Below are 26,379 nucleotides of genomic sequence, written 5' to 3'. Positions count from 1 at the left end.
GAAAATTATGAATTTGAGGTACAAACTGCCACTTTTTATATGTGTGTTTCTTACTAAATTTCTTGCTTATTAAACCAATATAATAGCAGGTCATTTTCCTTAGGCCTTAGCAAGAATGCCAAATATTTTCTTATCTTTCACTACTTTTAAACAACACGATAATTTTATTATTGGCAGAAGTGGTTATTTAAAATACAAGCACATTTTAAAACTTTTTAAAATGAAATTTTATCATTTGTATACATCTAGATTAACATGCTTCACCACATTTTTTTCTCATATTTGACTCATTACAGAATTGAACTTCCTGAAAACATCCCAGTTGAAACTCTTTTAGTCTCTCTAACGTGTACAGATGAGGATGGAACTGTTCCCAATAACAATATTACTTATCATTTGATTTTAGATAATTTTGCAAATGAAACTTTTACTCTCGTGAACAATGAACTGAAAGTAAGTATTTTCAAGTTGCTCTCTGACTGGACCCTGTGATTAACCTTAGATAAAAAATATTATAATAGAATTCTTAATGAAGTACAGTAGTTCAAATAGCTGATGGCAGAATTTGTTCCTGTATTTTTAACTGAACCTTAAATTGCCAACAAAATAGCTTATTTTGGGATAAATGCTGGAATGCAATTTTGATCTTGGGAACTGAACTAGGAAGGTTATAAATTTCCTAGAACAAATATTTCTGTGAGAAAGTACTTGTTATTTCTTTGTATGTGTTGCAATTACTGTTATTGCCATTAATAAGCATGTTATATAACACATCAAACAGAATAAATATGCACATGTTATTCCTGCATCTTGGAACATACAATAGCTTAACTCTTTTACCAATTCAGTAAATCTAAATTTTATTTTTAGTAATTTTTGAGACCAAAGTTGTTTGGTCATGTTTTTAAATAGAGTAGGAAGAATTGGATTAGGCACTGTGTTCAACCAGGATTCATGGCCATTATTCATGGCTAACACATCTAGGAATTATTATGATAAAAATTGCTCATCTATCCAACTAGCTAAGACAACAGACATGGTCTGGATAAGTAATGACACAGATATGTAATAAACTGTTTTTGAGGCCTTGATTTGACACAATCCCTCACAACTGGACTACTACCCAAGCCCTAAATTGCATTTCATGTAAACCCTTAACACCCTTACTATTCACAGCCTCACACTCTGTGATCCAGGGGCACAGACCACTTTCACAACCTTAAAACACTGTGCTGTCTTTTAGGTCTGGCTTTTAGCCCTACTGTTCACACTGTACTTGCTGATAGAAAATGCACCCCAGCTCATTTTGCCCCCATTATCCACACTTTGCACAGCCTTCATTTTAGACTTCACTTCTTATACCAAGTCATTCCTGATATTTCTTCCCCCTCTTATCTGGGTCAGGTGCTTCTCTTTGGGTTCTCACAGAGTTTTGTATCTCTTTCCCATAATACTTACAACATCTCTGTCTTCCCAATTAGACAGGAAAATAAAAAAAAATCTGTTCTTAAACTCATGATTCACACCCATTCAGTACTTGTTAGAATTATATTAATCAATGACTAAATTAATGAGTAATAAATCAAGAAAATTAGATTGTGAAATAATTTTATGACTTGACAGGATTTAGTAACAAATTACCCCCAAATGCATACCACATTTTCACAATTCTTTGCCACTGAAATTTATTATTAATCTGACCAGAATGCCACATTTCCTCATAAACTGTATATTAATTTATATCCTGATAGAAATAATAAAATATCAAAAATATTTTAAATGAAGAAAATAAGAATTGTGACACTGTATAACTTTTCTTTGATTCCTCCTTATCCAAGCAACTTTCAATAAGAATAAAACAAATAAAACAAGGACACAAAATATATGAACAAACAGCAACAAGAACAAATTGTTGGACTTGTTCTAATTTTGACAAAAACTGTTAATTCTGCCACACAATTGGGCAGAATTGAATTGGGTCATGATGACTTTTCCTAACTATTTCTGTAAATTATGGAATTCTGACATCCTTCAAAATTACTGGTATTTGATACAACCACCTTTTCTTTATTTTTTAATACATTTTCATTGATTTCAGAAAGGAAGGAGAGGGAGAGAAAGAAACATCAATGATGAGAGAGAATTATCGATTGACTGCCTTCTGCACAGCCCCCCTGCAGAACTGGGCATGTGCTCTGTCCGGGAACTGAACCATGACCTCCTGGTTCATAGGTCTATGCTCAACCACTAAGCAATGCCAGCTGGGCACATATATATAGATAGATAGATATAGAGATAGAGATAGAGATAGAGATAGAGATAGAGATAGAGATAGAGATAGAGATAGAGATAGAGATAGAGATATAGGAATGAGAATAATTGTATTTTTCTTAAAAGCTGAAAGGATACCCTAGCCAGTAGGATACCCTAGCCAGTTTGGGATAGAGCAGTGGTGGGCAAACCGCGGCTCACGAGCCACATGCGGCTCTTTGGCTCTTCCACAAAATATCATGGCCTGGGCGAGTCTATTTTGAAGTGGCTTTAGAAGAAGTTTAAGTTTAAAAAATTTGGCTCTCAAAATAAATTTCAATCGTTGTACTGTTGATATTTGGCTCTGTTGGCTAATGAGTTTGCCGACCACTGGGATAGAGAGTTGGCCCATGGACTGAAAAGTCATGGGTTTGATTCTGGTCAAGGGCATGTACCTCGGTTGCAGGTTCAATCCATTGTCCTTGTTGGGGTCCACGTGGGAGGCAACCAATTGATGTGTGTCTCTCTCATGTCATTCTCTCTCTTTTCTCTCTCTCTCCCTTCCCTTCTCTCTAAATAATAGATGAAAAAGATGTCCTTGAGTGAGGATTAACAACAACAAAAAATGCTGAAAGGGTTATTAAAATGGCAACATTCTTATTTTGCTACAGCAGCCATGCAAGAGAAGCTAGTGACACAATTTTAGTGCTTAGTGAATAAAGCCTTTATTAAAAGAACATAAAACATATATTTATATGGCTTTCCAACAATGTCTGAGTTTGGTTTGCAGGCAAATGCTCTATCGACTGAGCCAAACCAGCTAGGGCTAGTCAATTAATTTTAATTACTATTTTATGATGTAATATTTGATATTTACAAGATAATATATTTGCAAGTTATGACACATAGCAATAAAATAAACCCCTGAGCATATCACCTCTCTTCAGAACTAGAACATTCCTAACAGCTATGTTACTATACTTTTTCATCCCTACTGCTTGTCTTTCAAAAACAACCAGTATCCTGAATTTGTATTTGTCATTGTTTGGGGAATTTTATAGGTTTATCATCTATGTATATATTTCTGAATAACATTGTTGGTTTCCTTAGCACCCAAGCTTTAAAAAAGTGGTATCATATCCTATTCAGTCTCCTGTGACTTAATTTTTTTCATTTATGTTATATCTCTAAGCGTTATCTATGTATGGTGAGTATATCTATCTATCTATCTATCTATCTATCTATCTATCTATCTATCTATCTATCTATCTACCTATCTATCTACCTACCTAGTAGCTATACAGTTTCATCATATGTCTTAAAATTCCCTTGTGTGACTATAACCATTCTCACTCACATAGATAGAGATTTGAATTTCCTTCTGAATTTTGCTTTAGGATACAATGAACATTCTTCAGCATTTCTCTTGCTGCCTACATGCAATACCTTCTCTAGGGTTTATACTTAAGAACCGAACTGCCTTTCATGGTGTAGGTAACTGGTCATCTACATAGGATTCAATAATGTCCTCCTAACAGCATTTCAGTTTATGACAGACCACACATATGACAGTGAACCCATAGTATTTTAACAGAGCTGAAAAATCCCCAGCACCTGGTGACAGCATAGACATCTTAATATCATAACACAATGCAGTGTAAACAACCTACTGCAGTATCAGTCCTATAAAAGTACAGCTTACAGTACATAATACTTGATGATAATAAAAGAAAATAATACTAGTTTATGTATTTACTATACTACACTTTATTTTTCAGAGTATATTTTTCTACTTAGAAGACAAACATTTGTAGTAAAACGGTATGCTGTGTTGCTCTGACAGTGGCCTCATTCTTCTCCTGGTTAGGGCATCTCTTGAGTGCTTCATTTTCTCTTATGTCTGATTTAATCTCGTGTTGTTTTGTTCTTCATGACTCCTACCTGTGGTGCAGTGACTGTAGTACTAAATTGTTGCCTCACTTTCCACTCTCACCAACAATGTGTAAGCTTTGCTCTTGATCAGTATCATTATCATGATATCTGGTGCTCTTACACATTTAACATGATTTTGCCTGGTTAGTAATGAGGCTGCACATCTTTTCATACATTAATCAATTGTGTGAAAAAACACACACACCATGAAATAATTGTGTTTCCTTTGTGTAAAAAGCATAGACATATATTAACAAATTCTTGCCTTACATATTTTCCTTATTGATTTGTATGATATATTTATACTAGAGGCCCGGTGCATGAAATTCGTGCACGGGGTTGTGTGTCCCTCAGCCCAGCCTGCACCCTCTCCAATCTGGGATCCCATCAGGATCGGGCCTAAACGGGCAGTCGGACATCCCTCTCACAATCCAGGACTGCTGGCTCCCAACTGCTTGCCTGCCTGCCTTCCTGATTGCCCCTAACTGCTTCTGCCTGCCAGCCTGATCACCCCCTAACCACTCCCCTGCCAGCCTGATTGATGCCTAACTGCTCCCCTGCCAGCCTATTTTCCCCAAACTGCCCTCCCCTGCAGGCCTGGTCACCCCTAACTGCCCTCCCCTGCAGGCCTGGTCACCCCTAACTGCCCTCCCCTGCAGGCCTGCGTCCCTCCCAAATGCCTTTCCCTGCAGGCCTGGTCGCCCCCAACTTCCCTCCCCTGCTGGCCTGATCGCTCACAACTGCCCTCCCTTGCAGGCTTTGTCCCTCCCAACTGCCCTCCCCTGCTGGCCATCTTGTGGTGGCCATCTTGTGTCCACATGGGGGTAGGATCTTTGACCACATGGGGGCAGCCATCTTGTGTGTTGGAGTGATGATCAATCTACATATTACTCTTTTATTAGATAGGACAGAGGCCTGGTGCACTGGTGGGGGCCAGCTGGTTTGCCTGAAGGGTGTCCCGGATCAGGGTGGGGGTCCCCTTGGGGTGTGATGCAGCCTGGGCGAGGGGTTTGTGGTGGTTTGCAGGCCGGCCACGCCCCCTGGCGACCCAAGTGGAAGAAGCCCTGGTATCTGGGGTTTATTTATCTTCTATAATTGAAACTTTGTAGCCTGGAGCGGAGCCAAGACTTCTGCTTGTTCAGTGGTGGCAGCCATTTCTATTGGGATTTATGTATCTTCTATAATTGAAACTTTGTAGCCTTAAGCAAGGCCTGGGCCGGCTAGGGTGTGCAGAAAGCTTGGCTTCCTCCATTGCCACGGGCAACCCTAGCCTCCTGCTCTTTCCAGCTCCGTGGCTGCCACCATTTCTGTTTGGATTTATGTATCTTCTATCATTAAAACTTTGTAGCCTTGAGTGGAGGCCTAGGCCGGCAAGGGCAGGCGGAAAGCTGGGCTTCCTCCATTGCCGGGGAAACCCAAGCCTCCCTCCTGCTCTCTGTGGCCGTAGCCATCTTGGTTGGGTTTATTTGCATATTCGCTCCTGATTGGCTTGTGGGCATGGCTTGTGGGCGTGGCTTGTGGATGTAGTGGAGTGATGGTTAATTTGCATATTACTCTTTTATTAGATAGGACTAGAGGCCTGGTGTATGAATTCATGCACAGGTGGGATCCCTCTGGGTGGCCTGCAGGGATTGGGCTGAAACCCTCAGTCCAACACTGCCTGCAGCTCCTACCTGAAACTCCCGCTTATCCCAGTCCCACTGTGCCTGCTGCAGGCTTGTGCCCAATCAGTCCCGATCAGGAAAGGCTCATGCCCTCCCAAGGGGAGTGGCCTGTGGGATCGGGCTGAAATCGGCTCTCCAACATCCCTCGAGTGGTCCCAGATTGCATGAGGGTGCAGGCAAGGCTGAGGAACCCCACTGGTCCACGATTGGGCTGGGTAGGGATCGTGGGAGGGCTCCAGGGCATGTCCGGCCCATCTTGCTCAGTCCCAATCAGCCGGATCCCCGCAGCAAGCTAACCTCCCAGTCAGAGAATCTGCTCCCTGATGGTCAGTGCACGTCATGGCAACTGGTCGACCAGTTGACTGTCTATCCCTTGGTAGTCAGTGCATGTCATAGCGAGCAGTTGAGCAGCCTTAGCATATCATTAGCATATTACACTTTGATTGTTCGGTTGTTCTGCTGTTCGGTCTATTTGCATATTACCCTTTTATTATATAGAATATTCTGAAAAATATCTTATACTAGAGGCCTGGTGCACAAACTTCGTGCATGGGGGAGGGGATATCCCTCAGCCTGGCCTGCACCCTCTCCAATCCAGGACCCCTCGGTGGATGTCCGACTGCTGGTAGTGGGATATCCCTCTCGCAATCCAGGACTGCTGGCTCCTAACCGCTCACCTGCCTGCTGGCCTGATCCCCTTAACTGCTCTCCCCTGCCGGCCTGATCCCCCCCTAAGTGCTCTCCCCTGCCAGCCTGATCACCCCTAACCACCTCTGCCTCAGCCCCACCACCATGGCTTTGTCCAGAAGGTCATCTGGGAGATGCCCGGTCTAATTAGCATATTATCCTTTTATTAGTATAGATCAGTGGTCAGCAAACCACGGCTCACGAGCCACATGCGGCTCTTTGGCCCCTTGAGTGTGACTCTTCCACAAAATACCACAGCCTGGGCGAGTCTATTTTGAAGAAGTGGCATTAGAAGAAGTTTAAGTTTAAAAAATTTGGCTCTCAAAAAAAATTTGAATCATTATACCATTGATATTTGGCTCTGTTGACTAATGAGTTTGCTGACCACTGGTATAGATATTAGTATTTTTGAAAATATTTTAGCAAGTGACCTTTCTTTCATATTTAAGGTTTCTAAACACCAGGGAACTAGTTTTGTAATTTGGAGTGAAGTAGAAATTCAATTAATTTTTTTCATCATTTGTAATACCAACTCTTACAGTTTTATTTCTACAGTGGCCTACACTACCTTCTCTGACATATATAGAATTTTTGTGTATGTTTGTGTATGCCTCTGGGTATTTTCTTGTATTCTTTTCAATGTTCATTTCTATTTTTTTCATATTATTTTAATGTAAATAGGTTGAGAGGAGGCATATAGTAAATTAAGAGTAACACTGCCTATTAGCTTCTCCTCTGATACCTAATTCAGTGCCATCTGTGTTCTTCATGCCACCTCTATTTATATATACTTAGAATATAGATTACAGAATTATAGAGCTGAAAAGTACTTTCTAATACTCTACTAATATTCTACTTCATTCATGCAGAAACTATTTATTCCCATTTGACAACTCATTTGCAGACCCCAATTTTTATAATTCTTGAAACATTGTAGAATCTTAAGAAAACAATGCTATTCACCTATGCTTTTCTGAACCAACTCATGGCTTAGTTGCTACACATAACTTCCCTCCCTAATAGGTGTTGGCTGTTTGTTAAGGAAAATAATTAATGTGAGTGTGGATAAAGCACACAAAGGACCTCAGAGGAACTGGAGACACAGCACGCAATTGCATTCCTTCCACCCCTCTTGGATGGCCTCAGACCTACTTCAGCTATGGCCACCCCGAGGACTGTGTGATTATGCATGAGCTGTGAAGGGGGAGATTCTTAACATGGCCCTTTTTCTTTAACATTATGAAAGATCCTGAATGCATCATGCCTGCCCAGCAATCCCTCCCAGGAGAGGAAAGTGAAAGAGCAAAAATATGGGATACTTTGACCTCTCTCACAGAGTGGATCTCAAATTCTGTATTTGAATGGTTTCTAAGCCTGCAAGTTAAAGCTTGCTTCTGAGAGACTGTTCCTGCTAATACTAACTCGTTTTTTAAAAATGCAAATAAATTCGTGACAACTAGTTTTTAAAATCTTAAATACACAGCAGAGCATGTATTTATAAAGAAAATGTATGGAGTAGGAAAAGGCAATCTATGGCAAATGAATCAGTGTGGACAAATGCAGATCAACTATGTAATCCTACTTTTGCCAGCAGTATACTTCTACAATATGAGGTGATAATTACGAAGTCACAGGATATATAGAAATATTATCATAGTTTTGGATAAATATATATTTTTCTAAATGTTCTTTATGAAGTTGAGGAAGTTCACTGAGAATTTTTATCATAAATGAATGTTGGATTTTGTCAAATGCTTTTTGGCATTATTGATATAATGTATTATTTTGTGATTTTTTTTTTCTTTTAGGATGTTGATGTGCAATGTCACTGCTAGAGAAGTTAAAATTACATATGAGGCTTACATTTGGGGCTCACATTACTATTGAATATAACCCTATTGAAGAGCACTGTTAGATGGAATATCACTTTCACTATATTTTTTTTTACCACAGCTTAAATATCTCAGTTTTAAATTCACATACATGTTTAATTAAAAACAATAATCATCAATGTAATATTTTATTTGCAGATTGGGCCTACACATCTAGATTATGATAATGCTATTTTTGCAGGAATGCACTTCAAATATACATTGTTTGTGAGAGTGTCTGATAAAGGAAGTCCTGTATTATCAAGTAAGAAGTTATTAATTTACAATATCAAGATATTTTAAGTTATATATAACAAGTACTTTTAAAAATTAGTTATTGGAAAGTTTATTATACTTGTAAATATTCTGATGATGTTATAACAAAGTTTTAAATTATTTCTCTGATATTGACTTATTTAGTGCATATATACTACTATTTTAAAAAAGAAAGCCCAAATAAAAACTAAGACATGAGTGAGAGAATGATGTCCAAATCTTATTACAGCACATTGCAGCTCTTTTAAGGCAATGTCAAAGTTTAACTTTTCTGAAATATTTATTGTTTAAAAAAATTCTGAGGATTGAATTTGTTTTACATTAGAAAAAATATAAATATTCCTATTATCATAATAAATTGCAGTTCCTTTATATTTATTTATTATATTGTCATGTGGAGGTATTTTAATCATATTTCAATTAGCAAACAATGTATGCTGTTGGAAACTATGACTTGTAATTAAGAACAATAGTATTTACATATAAACACATTATAAAAGGCAGTTGATTTGATGGGTATTCAAACTCAGTTAATAGAGTGTTTTAATCCAAAACTTGTTTTCAAATGCTCAATAATTGAAAAGGTAATCATTTAATAACAGAACTTAACATATTGGTATATGTGTATAATTTATACACTTAGAATTTAATGTATAATGTTGATGTTAATTGAAAAGGAAAAGAAAAAGGAAGAATTATAGAAGATACATAATTACCTCAGCTAAATTTTATGTACTTTTTCCTCCCTAGCAATTATTACAATCATCATAAGGGTGATTCGCATAAATGAATTGAATCCAGTTGGAACTATATCAACATTTACCTTCAATATATTTGAAAATAGTCCAGTTGATACCCTAGTTGGAAAAATTACATTTACAGATGCAGACTGGCCATTTAATAATGTAAAATATACCATTGTTGGAGGCAATCTGGGATCACCTCCCAAATTTTACATTGAACCAGACACAGGTACTGTAAAATTGATGATATCAATTGATAATAAAATAATGAGCTTGCATACTTATTTGGAATTTATTTTATTGAGAAACTATGATTACTGGAACCGCTTCGAAAACAACTTTCTCTTAAACTGTAATGCTCATATTGGTTTGTCAGCTGTATCCATCACTTCTTAGTTTCTGCAGAAAAAGCACTGCAGCTTTGTGCTTTGCCAAATGGAGCTTCAGAAAGCCCATGTACACGTATTTCTGCCATATACGTAAGACTGTATAACAGGTGACTAGGGTGGTGCACAAATTAAGATCTGCCATCGTTTGCTGATGAATGACATGCTGGGAGTATAAATATATAACCAAAGTTGATTTTCATTAGTTCATTTCCATTTGTTATTTTAGTGATTATTTCATTTACATAGTTTATAATTTAGCAAAATTGGAGATATTTCGCAATCCTGGGATAACAGTTTTCTTTTCCTTTTTGTTTCAGGAATGATAAAGCTATTGGGTTCACTAGACAGGGAAAGTGAATCACAGTACAAGATAGTTGTGAGAATTACAGATTTGGACAACGACGCTGTTCCTGACCCCCTCAGACAGAGAAGTGGAACTGCTCAGGTGACCGTCAATGTTCTGGTAAGAAGGAGTCACTGCCTATAATGCTCTCGTCCCTTAAGAGGCATATTCTTGGGAAATAAACACAGGCATAATTGTGAATGATTAAAGTTAAGTGCCCTCAGCATGGACCTAATTCAGAGAGTAACATATTGGATTCAAAAAGATTGTAACTGTAACATATCCGGGTGAGTTCTGATTTTGATCGTCTCCCAAATCTGAACTTAGGTCAAGAGTGCCTGAAAACTGAAGCTGTATTTAAGAGGTTGCTGTAAGGCTCACTTTGTTGTTACATGTACTTCCACAACCAAACAACCATATATTCCAGAGTTTAGGAAATTACACTGAAACCAAAGCTGTTTCTCTGCTCGTTGGTTATTCTCTGCCTTTCTGGTTTTCACTTAAGAAATATTTTAATATTTTAATTAATCAAGACTCTGAGAGATCAGCCACAGACATTCACAAACATGAAGTACAGAGGCAAGAACTGGTAACATAAATATTTTTTTAAAATATACACATATTTTTATTTATAGATAGAGCCCACAACCCAGGGCTATGCCCTGACCAGGATCGAACCGTGACCTCCTGGTTCATAGGTCAATGCTCAACCACTGAATCACACCAGCTGGGCAACATAAATACTTTTTTAAATATTCAAAGTAAAAATATATTTGACTTGGTGTGCTTAAGACTTACATCAATATAATTCTGTACATTACTTTTATTGAAAGAGATATAAAAATATTCCCCTTTATAAGTATAGTGTTAACTTTTCTTTATCTTATAACTCTGTGCTCCTTCTTGCTACTTGAGAGCAGTAAGAATTTCAACAGTGGATCTAATGAAGCAGGCAATGACTTCTAATAAAAACAATGTAAAACCGAAAGCAGTGTTTAGAGTCTGCACATACTCCTACATGATGAACACTTTCATATGTGTTTTTGGTGAACTAAAATACTTAACAGGGCCCATGACTCAGTGTTACAATCCCCAATATAGACTCATTATGTCTGGAAAACACAATGAACCAGGCCAAAAATCTTTGTGGAGAGAAATTTAATGAAGTGACTTGAGTGGTTTCAATAATGACTCAGAGGATGTCATAAGCTAATGAACCTGCTGTCTTTAAGCAAGCTTTCAATAATACACCCCAAGTGCACCCTAAGTTATAAGTTTTAGTAGATATCTTTTGTGTTTGAATTTCTATAACTGATCGTTTCCACTTCCACCCTACATTCAGATAGATATAAAATAAAATATATTTGTTCTTCAGTCTTAAAAGCAATCACATTTCTATATCCTTTGGGGCTAGGAGGATTTATTCAGGAATGAATATTTGATTTCTTGGGACTAGGTAAAAGACTATACATTTCCCACCATAAAACAGGTGGCTTACCTGTTGACTAAAATATTATTGCTGAATTCAAATACCTTTCCCCTATAGATACTTCCAACCAAAATTTAGGTGAAAGGCATGAAAAATATTTTATTCAGAAAAATAAAATAAGACCTAAATTTCAAAGTATGATAAAACTATTTTTATACTACACTTTGTTCCAATAAAGATTGAAGCTCATATAAAAAATAAACACAATAGAACAATACTACTTAAGTTGGAAGTAGATGAATGAATCTAAATTTTATCTGGAAGGATGAACAAACAATAAAAGTTGATATATTTTACAAAATAAAGGATGAATACTGTTATGGATTGAATGTTTGTGTCCTACAAAGATCCCTATGCTAAAGACCTGATTCCCAGTGTGGTGGTATTTGAAGATAGACCCTTTTAAAGGGAATTCAGCAAGAAGGCAGAGATCTGCAAACCAGGATTAGAGCTGTCACCAGAAATAAAAACATTCTGAACTTTCTGATCTTAGACTTTCTAGCCTCTAGAACTTTGAAAAAATAATTTATATTGTTTAAGCAACCGAGCCTATAGTATTTTGTTGTGGAAGTCCAAGCTAAGACAAAAACCACTTTGTTCTAACGAACAAACAAAATGTTATAAACTGTAATATTAAAATACATATTCCCAGTATATAATAGATGTGCAGCTAGATCAGTGAAACATACTAGGAAGTCTAGGATCTAAGATATAAAATTGAAGGTTTATGATAAATTCTCACATAAATGAAGTCAGAATAACTAATAAACCTATAATAACTAATGAACTCAAAAGCACATATACCGATCTGCTATATCCTTTAAGATAAACTAATTTCAAAATGTTTTTCAAAATATTATAGGGAGATAAATTTATAGGCATCATTAGCTATTGCTAAATTCAAATTTGTCATTGTCCATTGACGAGTTGATCTATAGTTCTTCTTTCCGGAATAATTTTCTTCTTGGGTTTCTAAGATAACTCAGGTTATGATAATAAATTGCATCATGAAAACAAACTTGTTTGTTGGATAATGAGTATTTCAAGCAAGAGCTGGGGGGATATGCTTTCACTTTGAAGAAGGCCACAACATGCAGAGTACAAAATTCACCAACGCACAGTTATTTCATGTCCAGTTCACTGGCTGTAAGCTGAAAGGACTGGAGTGAGGTGGTTTGGGCCCTGCGTGTGATGCACAGCCTCGCATAGCTTTGTGAAGTGATTCCACAGCCAGGAATAGTTTACTTACCTGTGTTGTGGAGTCTGTTTCTGACTCATGTACAAAGGATGATGTGATAATGCTATGGTTTTGTTTTCTATCAGTAAGCTGCTGGTTGTTGTCATTTAGGTGTTAATTATTAACATAGTGTGTAATGTTTACTAAATCTGCATAATAACTCTAGTATTGGCATTTTGTAGAAGGAATATATGTGGAAAAAAAACTACATTGTTAATAGATCATTTGTCTAATGGAAATGGTTGTGATTTAGTGACTACAATGCCTGCATGGCATTTGGTCTCAAATCATCTAGGCATTCTGAACATTTTAACGAAGTGCACAGTAGTCAACATTAGATGTGGTCCTGATGTTTAGAAAGGCGCTGTTTTACTGTAGTGAAAGAAGCTGGAATTCATTTAGTAATGTGTTGGCTGAGAAGTTTTTATTACAAGAATCCAATCAAGCTGCATTGTTATGTGACAAGGAGCCTCATGTGGTGCTTAAGTAGCTAGAGAAACATATTCATTAAAAATTGACAAACGGTGTTGAGACTAGCTGCATCAAAGAAGTTTCAACAGATTTTCTTATCAAATGGTAATTTATGATTTGGATCATATCTGAAATGAGTTTTTAAAAGGATAGAAAAACTTGCCCTTTTAACTGGATATGACCTGAGTGGTTTCAGTTAACTGTTAGTAATGTGCCTTGTGTGAGCTTAGAAAGAGGCCTGTCCTGTAACAAGGCAAATAAATAAAATAAATGTTTTTATCAGAGACAAAACTTTTTGCAGCTCTAATACTCAAGGAAAGTAAGTCAATATTCACCAATAATGTCACTACCCCCAAAAAACAAAACAAAACAAAACAAAACAAAACAAAAACACAGGAATTTCTTTACTAATGTAAAAAATATAATAAAACAAATTTCTGAGTTTGATCATACATCATCTATTACACCATCCTGTACTTGCTGACAAGAATTTGCATACAAAATTGAAAGCTGTTTTGTCTCCTGCAAAGAACATGATACATTTCCTCAGAGGATAGTTCCTAAATCATCACTGTCTTTTCAGTGATTCTTTTGAAGAAATTATTAGCAAACACAGTCCCTTTATTTTCAAACTAGAGGACAGGGGCTCTCCCACAGCCAGATGCTTACTTTATTTCTATAACATGAAATATACTAGCCATTTTTTAGCATTAAAATATTAATAGAGCCAATTGCTTATAAAGCAATGTTTTCCTTTCCTTGAATGTGATTATAAGAGTACTCAAACTCTTAGAACTCATTCCTGTTCTATATATGCATAATCCATGGACACAGACAATAGGGTGAAGGTCTGGTGTAGGGGTTGGGGTAGGGCTAGAATGGGTCAATGGGAGAAACAAGGGGACATATGCAATACTTTCAACAATAATGACTTTTTTAAAAGGGAAAAAATGTCTACCACACTTAAGAAATAAAAAGGAACGTGTAAGAACATAGGAATGGCCACCGTAAGTGTATCTGATTTTATAAATAAAGAACATGGTGGGCAAATTTTACTAAATTGGCTTTCTAGTGGGGAGGTATTAAAAAGTACAGAAAAAAACATCTGAAATGCCAAGAGTTGGAGAGATTTCTGTGACAACGAAATAGATATTGGATCTATACATGTATTTAACCTGGATGCCTATTAACCATAAGAGCTGGTAACTATATCCACATGTATTTAGAGATAATGGCATTGCCAGATATCTTTTAAAACACTGTATGGTGTTTAAGAGCACAGCTTCTTTAGCCAGATGGCCTGGACTTGAATCTCCGCTTCACTGCTTACCATGTTTATGACCTGGATCAAGTTATTGAACCTCTCTTTTATTGTTTCTTCATTATAAAATGACTAGAGGCCCTTGGCCTGGCCTGCGCCCTCTCGCAATCCGGGACCCCTCATGGGATGTCAGAGAGTCGGTTTCGGCCCAATCCCCACAGGCCAGGCCAAGGGACACCCTGGTGCACGAATCCATGCACTGGGCCTCTAGTACGAATATAAGATCTTTGGTTAATCTCTTCCCACCCTCCCCCCTCTCCCCTTACCTCTGACATTCATAAGTCTGTTCCATGTTTCCATGTCTGTGGTTTCCACTCCTGTGTTGACAGGAGCATCTGTCCCCTGGTGGACAGTGAGTGTCATAGCTACCAGACAGTCTGCTGGCTGGCCAGTAACTTAGGCTTTTATATATATAGATAATAATAACAGTGCCTACCCTAGAAGGTAGAGATGAGATTTTTGAAAGTATTTCTAATGCACTGATTGACTCATAGTAAGCACCATTTATTTGGTAAATAAATAAACTACAACTATTTCCACAACTGGAAAAAAATGATGGAAATTTGTTCTACTGAGTTTACCAGTACATACAAGTACTTGACTAAAATTAGATTTTTAACATTTAATCATCAAAGCAAAGGCCAGAAACCATTTAAATATGACTGATAAGAACTTCAAATGTTATTTTTAGCAGATTATGGAATAAAGTACAAGTCACTAAACTTTTATATTTTTAAAAAACAATGCTTCTTGAATTATTTATATTATTATAAATTTGAAACTGTAAATCAATTTTAATGTACTAAATATGGCATAAAGAATTTTAAAATATAGCATAAAGAACTAACCTACACCAGATTTTTATTTATAAAATGTGTGAGATCACACTTTGAGGAAAAAAAAATTTAAATAATGTAAGCTGAAGGAAGCAAAAGAAAAAAATCTGTATTAGTTACAGGTCTCCAGAGAAATATTTATCTATATATCTCTTTATCTACTTATCTTTCTATGTTTCTATATAAAGATATCTATATATATAAAAGCCTAATATACAAATTGTTTGATCTGGAGTTTGACCGCTCACTATGATGTGCACTGACCACCAGGGGGTAGCGTGGAACATGGTGGGCGTTGGTGACACGGTGCTGGCAGTGGGCAGCAGTGGAGGCACTGCTTGCTCTGCTGGGCCCTGACACCATGGTGGGATGGTGGAGCAGGTGAGAGGGCGGTGCCAGGCCAAGGCGGTGTGTGCAGGGGCCTGTTTGCTCTGTGATCGCCCTGCAGACCCAGCAGTGGTGGGGGAGGGGGAGGCTGCCACCCAGCTCCCAGGCACTGAGGGAGCCAGGCAGGGGGCCCGACCCCAATCGATCACCCACATGCAGGATGGTGGAGCAGGTGAGGGGGCAGCGCCAGGCCACAGTGGAGTGCCAGGCAGAGCAGCAGGACTGCAAGGCTGTGGGCATGAGCTGGGGCTGTGAGCCTGGGGGCACGAGCTGGAGCCTGATCCCTGCAGGCCACTCCAAGGGACCCCACCCATGTAAATGTAAAATTCATGCAAGAGTAGGACTTCCTTCCCCTGGCTGCTGGCACCGGCTTCCCTCAGGCACCCTGGACCTGGGCTTCCCTCACAGCCCCAGCTTCGTCCAGAAGGTCGGAAGGATGTCTGGAAGGACGGAAGGACGTCCAGAAGGACGTCTGGTCTAATTAGCAAATTACACTTTTATTATTGTAGATTGGCTTATGAAGTTATAGAGGCTGCAAAGTCCCATGATCTGTCACTGGTAAGCTGGAGATATAGTTACTGCCTGATTCTGAAGGCCTGAGAACCATGAGCACCAATGGTGTAAATCCCAGTCTGAGGGCAAGAGACCAATGTTCTAGCTCATGAGTCAGGCAAAAGATCAAAATTTTCCTTCTTCCACTTTTTTGTTCTACTCAGGACTTAGGCCAGTTTTCAAAGGTGAAGACACTATAAAATGAAAGTCACATTAAGCACATTAGATGATGTTCACCCATTTCAGAGAGGAAAATATGCTTAATTCAGTTTACATAATCAAATACTAATCTCACCCAGAAAATGCCCTCTCAGATACACTCAGAAATAATGTCTAAGGAGATATCTGGGCATCCCATGATCTAGTCAAGTTGATACTTAAAATTTAATATCTCATCCAGCACAGTTTTAGTGAACACTGAATTGAAAATTAATTTTTCTTTTTGTAGTGTTCCAATGTTTTTTATACCTTTGTTTTGTCACTTACATTTTTCTGGCTTCCATTATAAAAAACATTTTTTTTAAATCTAATCAAGTCATTAAATTCTTTATCAGGATTCTTTATCATCTATCCTTTTAAATTTATTACACATAGGACTTCCTTAATTATTTTACTGAATATATATGTGACTATAAATTCAATAACAACTCTGAGTAGGAAAAAATACATTAGGGCCTAAGTACTAATTGAAATTGAATATGAGCATTTTGGAGTTGGAAAAACTTAAGAAAAACCTGTTTCTCTCCTCTCCTTTTATACCAGAGACTTGGCCTTATTAAAGTTGAAAAGCATTGTGATTACAAATGGTTCCCCAAATGTGTAGCTTTGAAGTTGAGGTAAGGGCAGATACATTGCTTCGTGCTGACCAGATCCTGATTTATTTTCTGGGTACCCAGGGAGACTATATTATCTGCCTACTTTTCAGTGAGACTGGGCCCATGTACTGGGAAGTGGGCTGAAGGGCTTTTCTAAGTCTGACCATAAAATCCCCGCAACAACTGTCCTCTTTCCCTTTGCAATGTGATTTTCAAAGCCCATTTTTCAAAGGTGAAGACACTATAAGATGAAAGTCACTTCTTGAAAAAGAGCTCTCAAGAAGACCCACCGAACATGTCTGATTATGATATAGGCAAAAATTAACCTTGTTCCATGTTAAATCAATCACATTTTACATTTTAATTGTTACTGCAAACCGTCTAGCCAATTGTGCCTGATGCAGAATTTTTTTCTGGATAACAGTTGGACTCTCCCAAATAGTTGGAATTCTCTCAAATTTCTTTCCATCTTTATATCCCTATGGCTTTGAGAATAAGCAACAATCTTTTTATAACATCAAGATGTACTACTTGCATGCTCTCATGGTTTTATTTAAGTTATGAATATGTAAACATTTATATGAAAAACTTTTTATTGGAAAAATCATCAATATAAATTTTCCCAGCTAGTTTTCTTTAAAATTATATGCATTTCTAACTGCTTGATAATTATCCCAGTACAAATGATACAATTTTTTAAAAGCTTAGAGATTATTTGATAAAATTTCATAATTACTTATTTTAGCAAACAATATTTCCATTTTTAACAAGAATAAAACATGATAATGTGTTTTGAAAATCACAAAAATTGAGATTAAATATGTTTAATTATATAAATTATTATCTACATTGACATTTTCATTCCAATATTAAGTGATTTGTGTGATCCACTTCTTAAGATTAACATTTCTCTAATCTGGTCTCATCTTTCATTTGTACTGGACTACAATAGTCCTGAGGGTAATGACTCAATGTTATACAAGATTATTATATATGATTACAAGAAACCATTGTATTTCTGGGAAAACAGAAGTGTGAGAGCTAGAGAGAGAGAATGAATTTGATGATCATTTTAAGCAAAAACCATAAAAGACATAAAAATGAACTATATAAAAGGACGTTTTTTGTCTTAACAATTAAAGATCTCTGAGTAATTACATTGGCAAGTAAAAAAGAAGTAAATCTCAGGAATTATTCCCTTCAATATATTGTGAACCAGAAATGCAAAATATTTTATTTAGTTTGAATTTGAGCAAAATTCCTAACAAGCATATATATTTTAAAATAAAAACATGAAAAATATACATATATTTTCTGAATAAGAATTAATATGTTATAATATTTCAATTAAAACTTGAAAATAGTTATAATTATGTTAAATTATATTGCAGTCTCAGGGATGTGACATGTTCTGTATCAATGTAAGCTTGTCTTCAACTATGAAAATTTTGTATGTCCTGTCAGCTTTAAGTACTGAATTTAATATTCTCTGTTAGTGCTTGCTTCGGCAGCACATATACATATATATATTCTCTGTTAGCTTTCAAAGACTGTCATAACAAAGTACCATAGACTGGGTGGCTTAAAGCAACAAAAATTTATTTTCTCAGTCAAGAAGCTAGAAACTCAAGATTCTCTCTGAATGTCTGGGGTATAATCTGTTATATACCTTTCTCTTAGCTTCTGCTGGCTCCAGCAAATCTTGGCATTCCTTAGCTTGCAGATGCATTATTATAATCCCTGCTTTTGTCATCATATGGTATTATTTCTACTTATCTCTTCTCTGTATCTATTCTCCTCTTCTTATAATACTGGAAGTCCGGTGCATGGATTCATGCACCAGTGGGGTCCCTTTGCCTGGCTGCGGGGATAGGGCTGAAACCAGCTCTCCAACATCCCCCAAGGGGTCCTGGATTGTGAGAGGATGCAGGCCGAGCACTGGGCCTCTAATATGCATATAAGATCTCTGGTTAATCTCTTCCTGCCCTCCCCCCTCTCCCCTCTCCCCTTCCCTCTGATATTCATCAGTCTGTCCAATGTTTCCATGCCTGTAGTTTCCCCTCCTGTGTTAAGCATCTGCCCCTTGGTGGTCAGTGCGCATCATAGCTACAGGTCAGACGTCGAACAGTCACTTAGGCATATATATATATATATATATATATATATATATATATATATATATATATAAAATTAGAGGCCTGGTGCACGATATTCGTGCACAGGGGTGTGTGCCCCTCAGCCCAGCCTGCACCCTCTCCAATCTGGGACCCCTCAAGGGATGTCCGACTGCCCATTTAGGCCCGATCCTACCTGGATCGGGCCTAAATGGGCAGTTGGACATCCCCCTCTCACAATCCAGGACTGCTGGCTCCCAACTGCTCGCCTGCCTGCCTTCCTGATTGCCCCTAACCACTTCTGCCTGCCAGCCTGATCACCCCCTAACCACTCCCCTGCCAGCCTGACTGATGCCTAACTGCTCCCCTGCCAGCCTGTTTGCCCCTAACTGCCCTCCCCTGCAGGCCTGGGTCCCCCCCAACTACCCTTCCCTGCAGGCCTGGTCGCCCCCAACTTCCCTCCTCTGCCGGCCTGATCACCCCTAACTGCCCTCCTCTGCAGGCTTGATTGCCCCTAACTGCACTCCCTTGCAGGCCTGGTCCCTCCCAAGTGTCCTCTCCTGCAGGCTTGATCACTCCCAACTGCCCTCCCTTGCAGGCCTGGTCCCTCCCAGCTGCCCTCCCCTGCTGGTCTGATCACCCACAATTGCCCTCCCTTGCAGACCTGGTCCCTCCCAACTGCCCTCCCTTGCAGGCCATCTTGTGGTGGCCATCTTGTGTCTACATGGGAGCAGCCATCTTTGACGATATGGGAGCATTCATCTTGTGTGTTGGAGTGATGGTCAATTTGCATATTACTCTTTTATTAGATAGGATATCATATTGGATTAAGGGCTCACTTTACTCCAATAAGACTTGGTCTTAACTCCATCTGAAAGACTCTATTTCAAAAAAATATATATTTACAGATATCAAGGGATAGAACTTGAACATGTCTTTTTAAAATATATTTTTATTTATTTCAGAGAGATAGAAACATCAATGATGAGAAAGAATCATTGATCAGCTACCTCTTGTATGCCCCACACTGGCATCGAGCCCACAACCCAGGCATGTGCCCTGTCCAGGAATCAAACCATGACCTCCTGATTCATAGGTCGACGCTCAACCACTGAGCCACACTGGCGTGGCTTTACATATCTTTTGAGGGGTGAACAATTCAATCCATAATAATTACACATGCCATCTTAGTCAATTCAATTTCTATTTTTGAAAGAAAGTTTAAAATAGTAGTTATAAACATGGATTCTAGCAGTAGATTAACCTATTAGAAATCACCATTTTGCCTGCACTGACTATACACCTTATGAGAAGTACTTAATTCTGGGGGCCTCAGTCTCCTCACAAGTAACACATGCTAATGATCGTAGTCACTTCAGAAGTTTGGGAGATGATTCAAACTCCAAGTACCAGGGATATAAATATAAAGTACATTTTAGTGTTTCTCATTGTTTTTGTTGCTACTAAGACTTCTGAGTTCCAACTAACTTTCATTGAATGGTTCCATTCACAAGGACTGAAATTCTCTCTAACATATAATATCATATGGATTTACCTAGTGATAGTAAATCCATATGATATTATAATAAACATACTTGGTAAAAGTTACTTTTAAAATTTGACCAGAATTCAGTAACATAATTAATTTAGAACTAAACCAAAATGTAAATAAACAGATGATAGGTAAGTAGATAGACAGGAGAATAAAGAATCAATAATAGATTCAAATTTTTATATCCTCTACTCAGATTCTCAGGGTATTTACTAGGCTAACATGCACATGAATCTCTGAGGGCAATGGAAATAATGGTTTATAGTAGTTCCAAAAATCAGTCCCTATGGCATATTGTGAAAAGTTATGTTCCTTAGATCGTGCATTGATAAATAATGAACAAGTAATATATAACTGAGGTTAAAATAAGAAATTTAAGTATAATAGTGTGGCTTAAATTATACAAATACTAGTGAACAACCTAATATCTTTGACATATACTTTTACTACTAATACATTTTTAAAATATATCTATTATAGTATCCTGGAGATTAATTTTAGGGATTTTGTTCTTGGAATTATTTGAACTAAAACTTATAAATAAAAATGCTTTGGTGAGAAGACTCAATATTGTTAAGAGTTAGTTCTACTTGATTTATAGATTCAGTATAATCCCAATCAAAATCCCAGAAAGTTATTTTATGGTTATCAATAAAGTGATTTTAAAGTTTATATCGAGGGTTAAAAGACTTAGATTAGCCAGCACAATAATCTTCCATGCTAAGCACTTTCAAGGACTGACAGTACCTGGCATGAAGATTTATTATAAAGCCACAGTAAATAAGAGAGCATGGCATTGGTGAAATAAGAGCTATATTGATCAGTGTAACAGAATAGCGATCTCAGGAATAGATCTACATAAATATGTGAATTAATCTTTGACAATGGAGCAAAGATACTCCTTTCAACAAATGGTGCTGCAATAACTGGACATATACATGCAAAGAAGTGAATCTAGACAGAGACATTACTCAAAATAGATAAAAATGAACTCAAAATAGATCACAGATCTAAATGTAAAATGCTAAAAACAAGTGAGCTATGGAGCCATGAAAAGACATGGAGGAACCTTGAATGCCTATTACTAAGTGATAGAAGCAACCCTGAAAAGGCTACATGCTATGTAATTCCAACTGTATGACATTCTGGAAATGGAATTTGGGAACTACTATAAACTATTATTCCCATTATAGGTGCAGGAAAATTATCAGTGGTTTTCCAAGATTATGGAGAAGGGAGGAATGAATAGGCAGAGTACAGAGGATTTGTAGGGTTGGAAAAGTATTCTGTATGATACTACTATGGTAGGAGCTTATAATCACACCTTTGTCCAACCCACAGAATATGCAACACCAAGAATGAACTGTAATGTAAACTATGGACTTAGGGTAATATTGATGTATCAGTGTAGATGCATCAGTGGTTACAACATACCACATGATGTTGATAGTGAGGGGGGGTTTTGTGTGTGCTGATGCAGGAATTATAAGGGAACTCTGTACTTTGTATTCAATTTTGTTATAAACCTAAACATCTCTAAAACACATGGCTTATTAGTTATTTCTAAAAGTTCCTCACAGATCAAGGGGTGACTTACTTCCAAATAATAGTTGTAGTAACAATTGTATTTTTTAAAACTTAGCTGTTCATTGTTTTTTCCTAAAAGAATGAGAAAAATACAAATATAGCGTAAGTGTTGTGAGGATTTATGAACTATCATGGGAAAGTTAACCCTAGCTCTTTGTAAATACTGTGAAAGAAGTCACATTTGGATACAGCTCTTATGTAGTTTGTAAGTACTTACTATTTGTGTTTTTACGTTTGATGTCCATAGCTTTAGGGCTATGCTGGAGACAGCTCTACATTGCAACAGCTCATTTGTTAGTGTCTCTCCCCAACTGTCCATTGAATAACCATCTTCTCAGGAGTTTGAAGTCAGCTATGTCCAGAGTATTTGCAAAATATTTACACCATGCAACTGTCAATCTCTATAAATCAGAGGGGTTTTTTTGGAGGGGGTTGTTTTGTGTTGTTAGTATTTTTCTCTCCCCCCACCCGTTTGGGCAGGAGTGTAGAGTTCAGCTGTTAAATAGCAGCTCGCCAGTCTGTTGGTTCTCTGAGGCTTAGGAATGACCAGATCTTCTTTCTTTTCATTCCATACCAAGTGTGTGGCACAGGACCTGTCTCATTGTTTGGGTTCAGAAAATGTAGGTTAAATTGAGGAAGTCATTTTGAAAATGATTTGCAGTGATGTTATGATTGAAGCCCATTGAGAGAATTCAGTCACCAAAGGTAGAAGTTCAGTGAGAAAATAAGGCTGGAAATGAATTGGGTAGAGCATCTCTCTTAAATAATAAGAAAGATTTTTTAAAAAAGGAATGCATTTTTAAAAAAATTAAAATATAAAACTCAATATTGAGTATTGTACTGGAAGGTAGAGAAATAAAAGGAAATCCTGAGTTTTACATGCTAAAGAAAGTGAGCCAAAGTCTTCATTTTTAGAAGAGTTGTTGGAGCAAAAAATCCGAAAGGCAGGACATCGATGAGTTAGTTGAAGTGTAGAAATGGGGGCAGGAAGAGTGGGGCAGTGAGAAGGAGCACCTTTTCCTTTGGGGTTCTGACAGGTTTCAGGGCTTTGGTCTCCTTCAGGTAGGTGCCTTGTTTCCTTGCTCAGACGCTGCCTTCTCTGAGCTCTATGTGCCTAATGTGTTAAACAAGAGTGAGAAACTAGAAGATCATTTCCAGTTTACAAACTAAAAGATTTTTGGTTCTTTAAAAAAAAAATAGGGGAATGGAGAGAGAAAAAGATGATACTTAAGAAAGTAACAAGGATTGCCTTCTTGAGTATAAGAAAAATATATTGACTGTGTTGGCAGACAGAAAGAAAGAGATCCAAGGTAGAGAAAGGGTAGAGTGACTAAATGGGGGAAGATAGTTATAGAATAGAAAGGGAAAGAGCATACAAGTAGGGGTGTTAGCGCTAAAAAGAATGAAAGAAAACAATTTCTCAGGAAATAATAACAATACCTAACATTTATTAAGAATAATACAGGTGTTATTTTAAATGCTTCGCCTTTAATGTATCTTTTAATTCTCAGAAAAGTCTAAAATACAGGATTTTTAAATTCTTATTCAATAAGTAAAAAAACTGAAAGATTTCTTGCCCAGGAGCCTGCGATGGAGACAGGATTTTAACTCAAAATTCTGACTCCGGATTGTGTATGCTACAGGCAGAAAGAATCCTGTGACTGGAGGCCTTTCTGATCATTTACCAGACTGCACCTCTGTTCCTTATTCATCAAATAGTCACAAAGTTTTCTTTCTCATCTAACTTCTAGGGCTATTGTGAAGTTTACTTATGAAATTATATTTCATAAGAGGTAAATTATGATAGATATGTAACATATTTTATACAAAATAGGCAAAGGAACAGACATTTTTAGTGTAGAGACTAAAAATTAAGTGACTTAATCTTGAATACCTTTGATTACTTCATCAATGTAGATGCAATCATATCTAAAAAAGAGGAGATGGATATTGGAAATTTAAGGGGCAAGGAAAAGATTTGGACAAGTTAATACTGGATAATCTCCAGTAGTACTACTATATTTACACTATTTGATAATGGGACACTTGTCAGACTATAACAAAGGAAATTCCAGATCATGATTTAGCAGATCCTCTTATGTTGACTTCAGTGCTATTTTACTTTCTTTATAGTCTGTCAACATTCATACTATCTTGTATAAGTGCAGCCTGTCAGACATGATATTGCACTCACTATGGAAACCAAGATTTCTCATGAGATTTTAAACATTAGTTAGGACGACAACAATGTTGGATGCACATACCCTGACATGAGCTTTTCTTCCTGAGTTGTCACTTTTTCTTCTTTGGCTAAAAGAAGCAAATGCAGAAATAAAGCCTGAGGGGTTTGGGTTTTTATTTTTGTTATTTGTTTGAGCCTAAATATGAGTTTTCTTCTATTTTTCAATATTGTTGTTTAATCCAAACTACTCTATTTTTCTTTCTACAATAAAGCAAATCTTAAAGGCATGATGAAAAAATGAGTGGGAACCATTATTATTACTTTTTTGTGTTATTTTGGCTCAAAGAAACTGTGTGAAAAAAAGACAAAGGGAAAATTATATCTATGCCCACCCACAACTGGAAAGCTCGCCTAAGTTAAAGTAATTAAAGTCCAGTCTCTGGCTTGAGGCTGTGCGTGTGGAAACCCCAGAGATAACATAAAAATGGCCTTCCCAGCATCCTCTGAGACAGAGGATGTTCAATCCTATTCCAAGAACTCAATAACATGTTTTTTTCCAAGAGAGAAAGCCAAAATACAACTTTCTTGTATGAACTACAAATACCATATGGAAAATTGATCCCATAAACTAAAAGAAAAACATAATAAAAGAATAACTTTTGAATTCCACTATGCCAGTTAAAGGGTACAGTCTAGCCCAGTCTTTTGTCCTAATTTAAAAAAAAAAAAAAGATTGCATTAAGAGGGAAGATTTGACTAATAACTCAAGTTTCATTTCTTGTTCTCTTAGCAAACCTTATACAGAGTGCTATTTGTTTTGTTATTTGCAAAAAAGAAACCACTTTTGAGAAAGAGAAGAGTATATAATTACTTTCATTGGTTTCCTGTATTGTATAGTATTTTGGGTTAGTTTTTGTGTTTCCTTTCAAAAAAAGCTGTAAGATGGTGGCAAATTTACTTTAGTTGTAAGGAGTTACCCAATATATAGAAGAAATAGTTATCTGTATTCTGAAATTTACTTTTTTAAATTTTATTTGTTTGTAATTAGTAAGGCAGAGTATAGTTCCATGGTGAGATTATAAACTACAGTTGACATAAACATAATCCTTTACATTAAATGATATTTTTATATGGTCTTTACTATTATTTCCAAATGAAACAGAAAATGAAATAGGCCTTACACTTTCCTCATGGTTTATAATATTTAAGATGTTTACTTTAGTAAATCTAAGCATACTAACTTTTATTGTCTCATAGATAACTAGAGGCCCGGTGCAGAAATTCGTGCATGGGGGGGGGCGGTGTCCCTCAGCCCAGCCTGCACCCTCTCCAATCTGGGACCCCTCGAGGATGTCCGACTGCCCGTTTAGGCCCGATCCTACCAGGATATCCCTCTCACAATCCAAGTCTGCTGGCTCCCAACTGCTCGCCTGCCTGCCTTCCTGATTGCCCCTAACCGCTTCTGCCTGATCACCCCCTAACCACTCCCCTGCCAGCCTCATTGATGCCTAACTGCTCCCCTGCCAGCCTGTTTGCCCTTAACTGCCCTCCCCTGCAGCCCTGGTCACCCCTAACTGCCCTCCCCTGCAGGCCTGGTCACCGCTAACAGCTCTCCCCTGCAGGACTGGTCCCCCCCCAACTGCCCTTCCCTGCAGGCCCAGTCGCCCCCAACTTCCCTCTT

The 26,379-nt window shown here is 37.4% G+C and overlaps 1 protein-coding gene across 1 annotated transcript in view; it reads left to right on the top strand.

Moving 5' to 3' along the window:
• LOC308246865 (cadherin-related family member 4-like) overlaps positions 1-26,379 on the top strand; it is a gene marked incomplete at both ends in the record, with an annotated part of 101,966 nt that overhangs the window by 42,148 nt on the left and 33,439 nt on the right. Inside the window, 4 exons of the mRNA XM_080665208.1 lie at positions 297-453; positions 8,564-8,669; positions 9,431-9,652; positions 10,130-10,275. Coding sequence (XP_080521334.1) covers positions 297-453; positions 8,564-8,669; positions 9,431-9,652; positions 10,130-10,275 — 631 coding nt within the window. The remainder of the gene's footprint in view (positions 1-296; positions 454-8,563; positions 8,670-9,430; positions 9,653-10,129; positions 10,276-26,379) is intronic.

The sequence above is a fragment of the Plecotus auritus genome, assembly GCF_963455305.1.
Source record: "Plecotus auritus genome assembly, chromosome: 4".
Classification (NCBI taxonomy): Eukaryota; Metazoa; Chordata; class Mammalia; order Chiroptera; family Vespertilionidae; genus Plecotus; species Plecotus auritus.
Note: the sequence above shows the minus strand (reverse complement) of the source record. Positions and strands in the feature narration are given on the sequence as shown.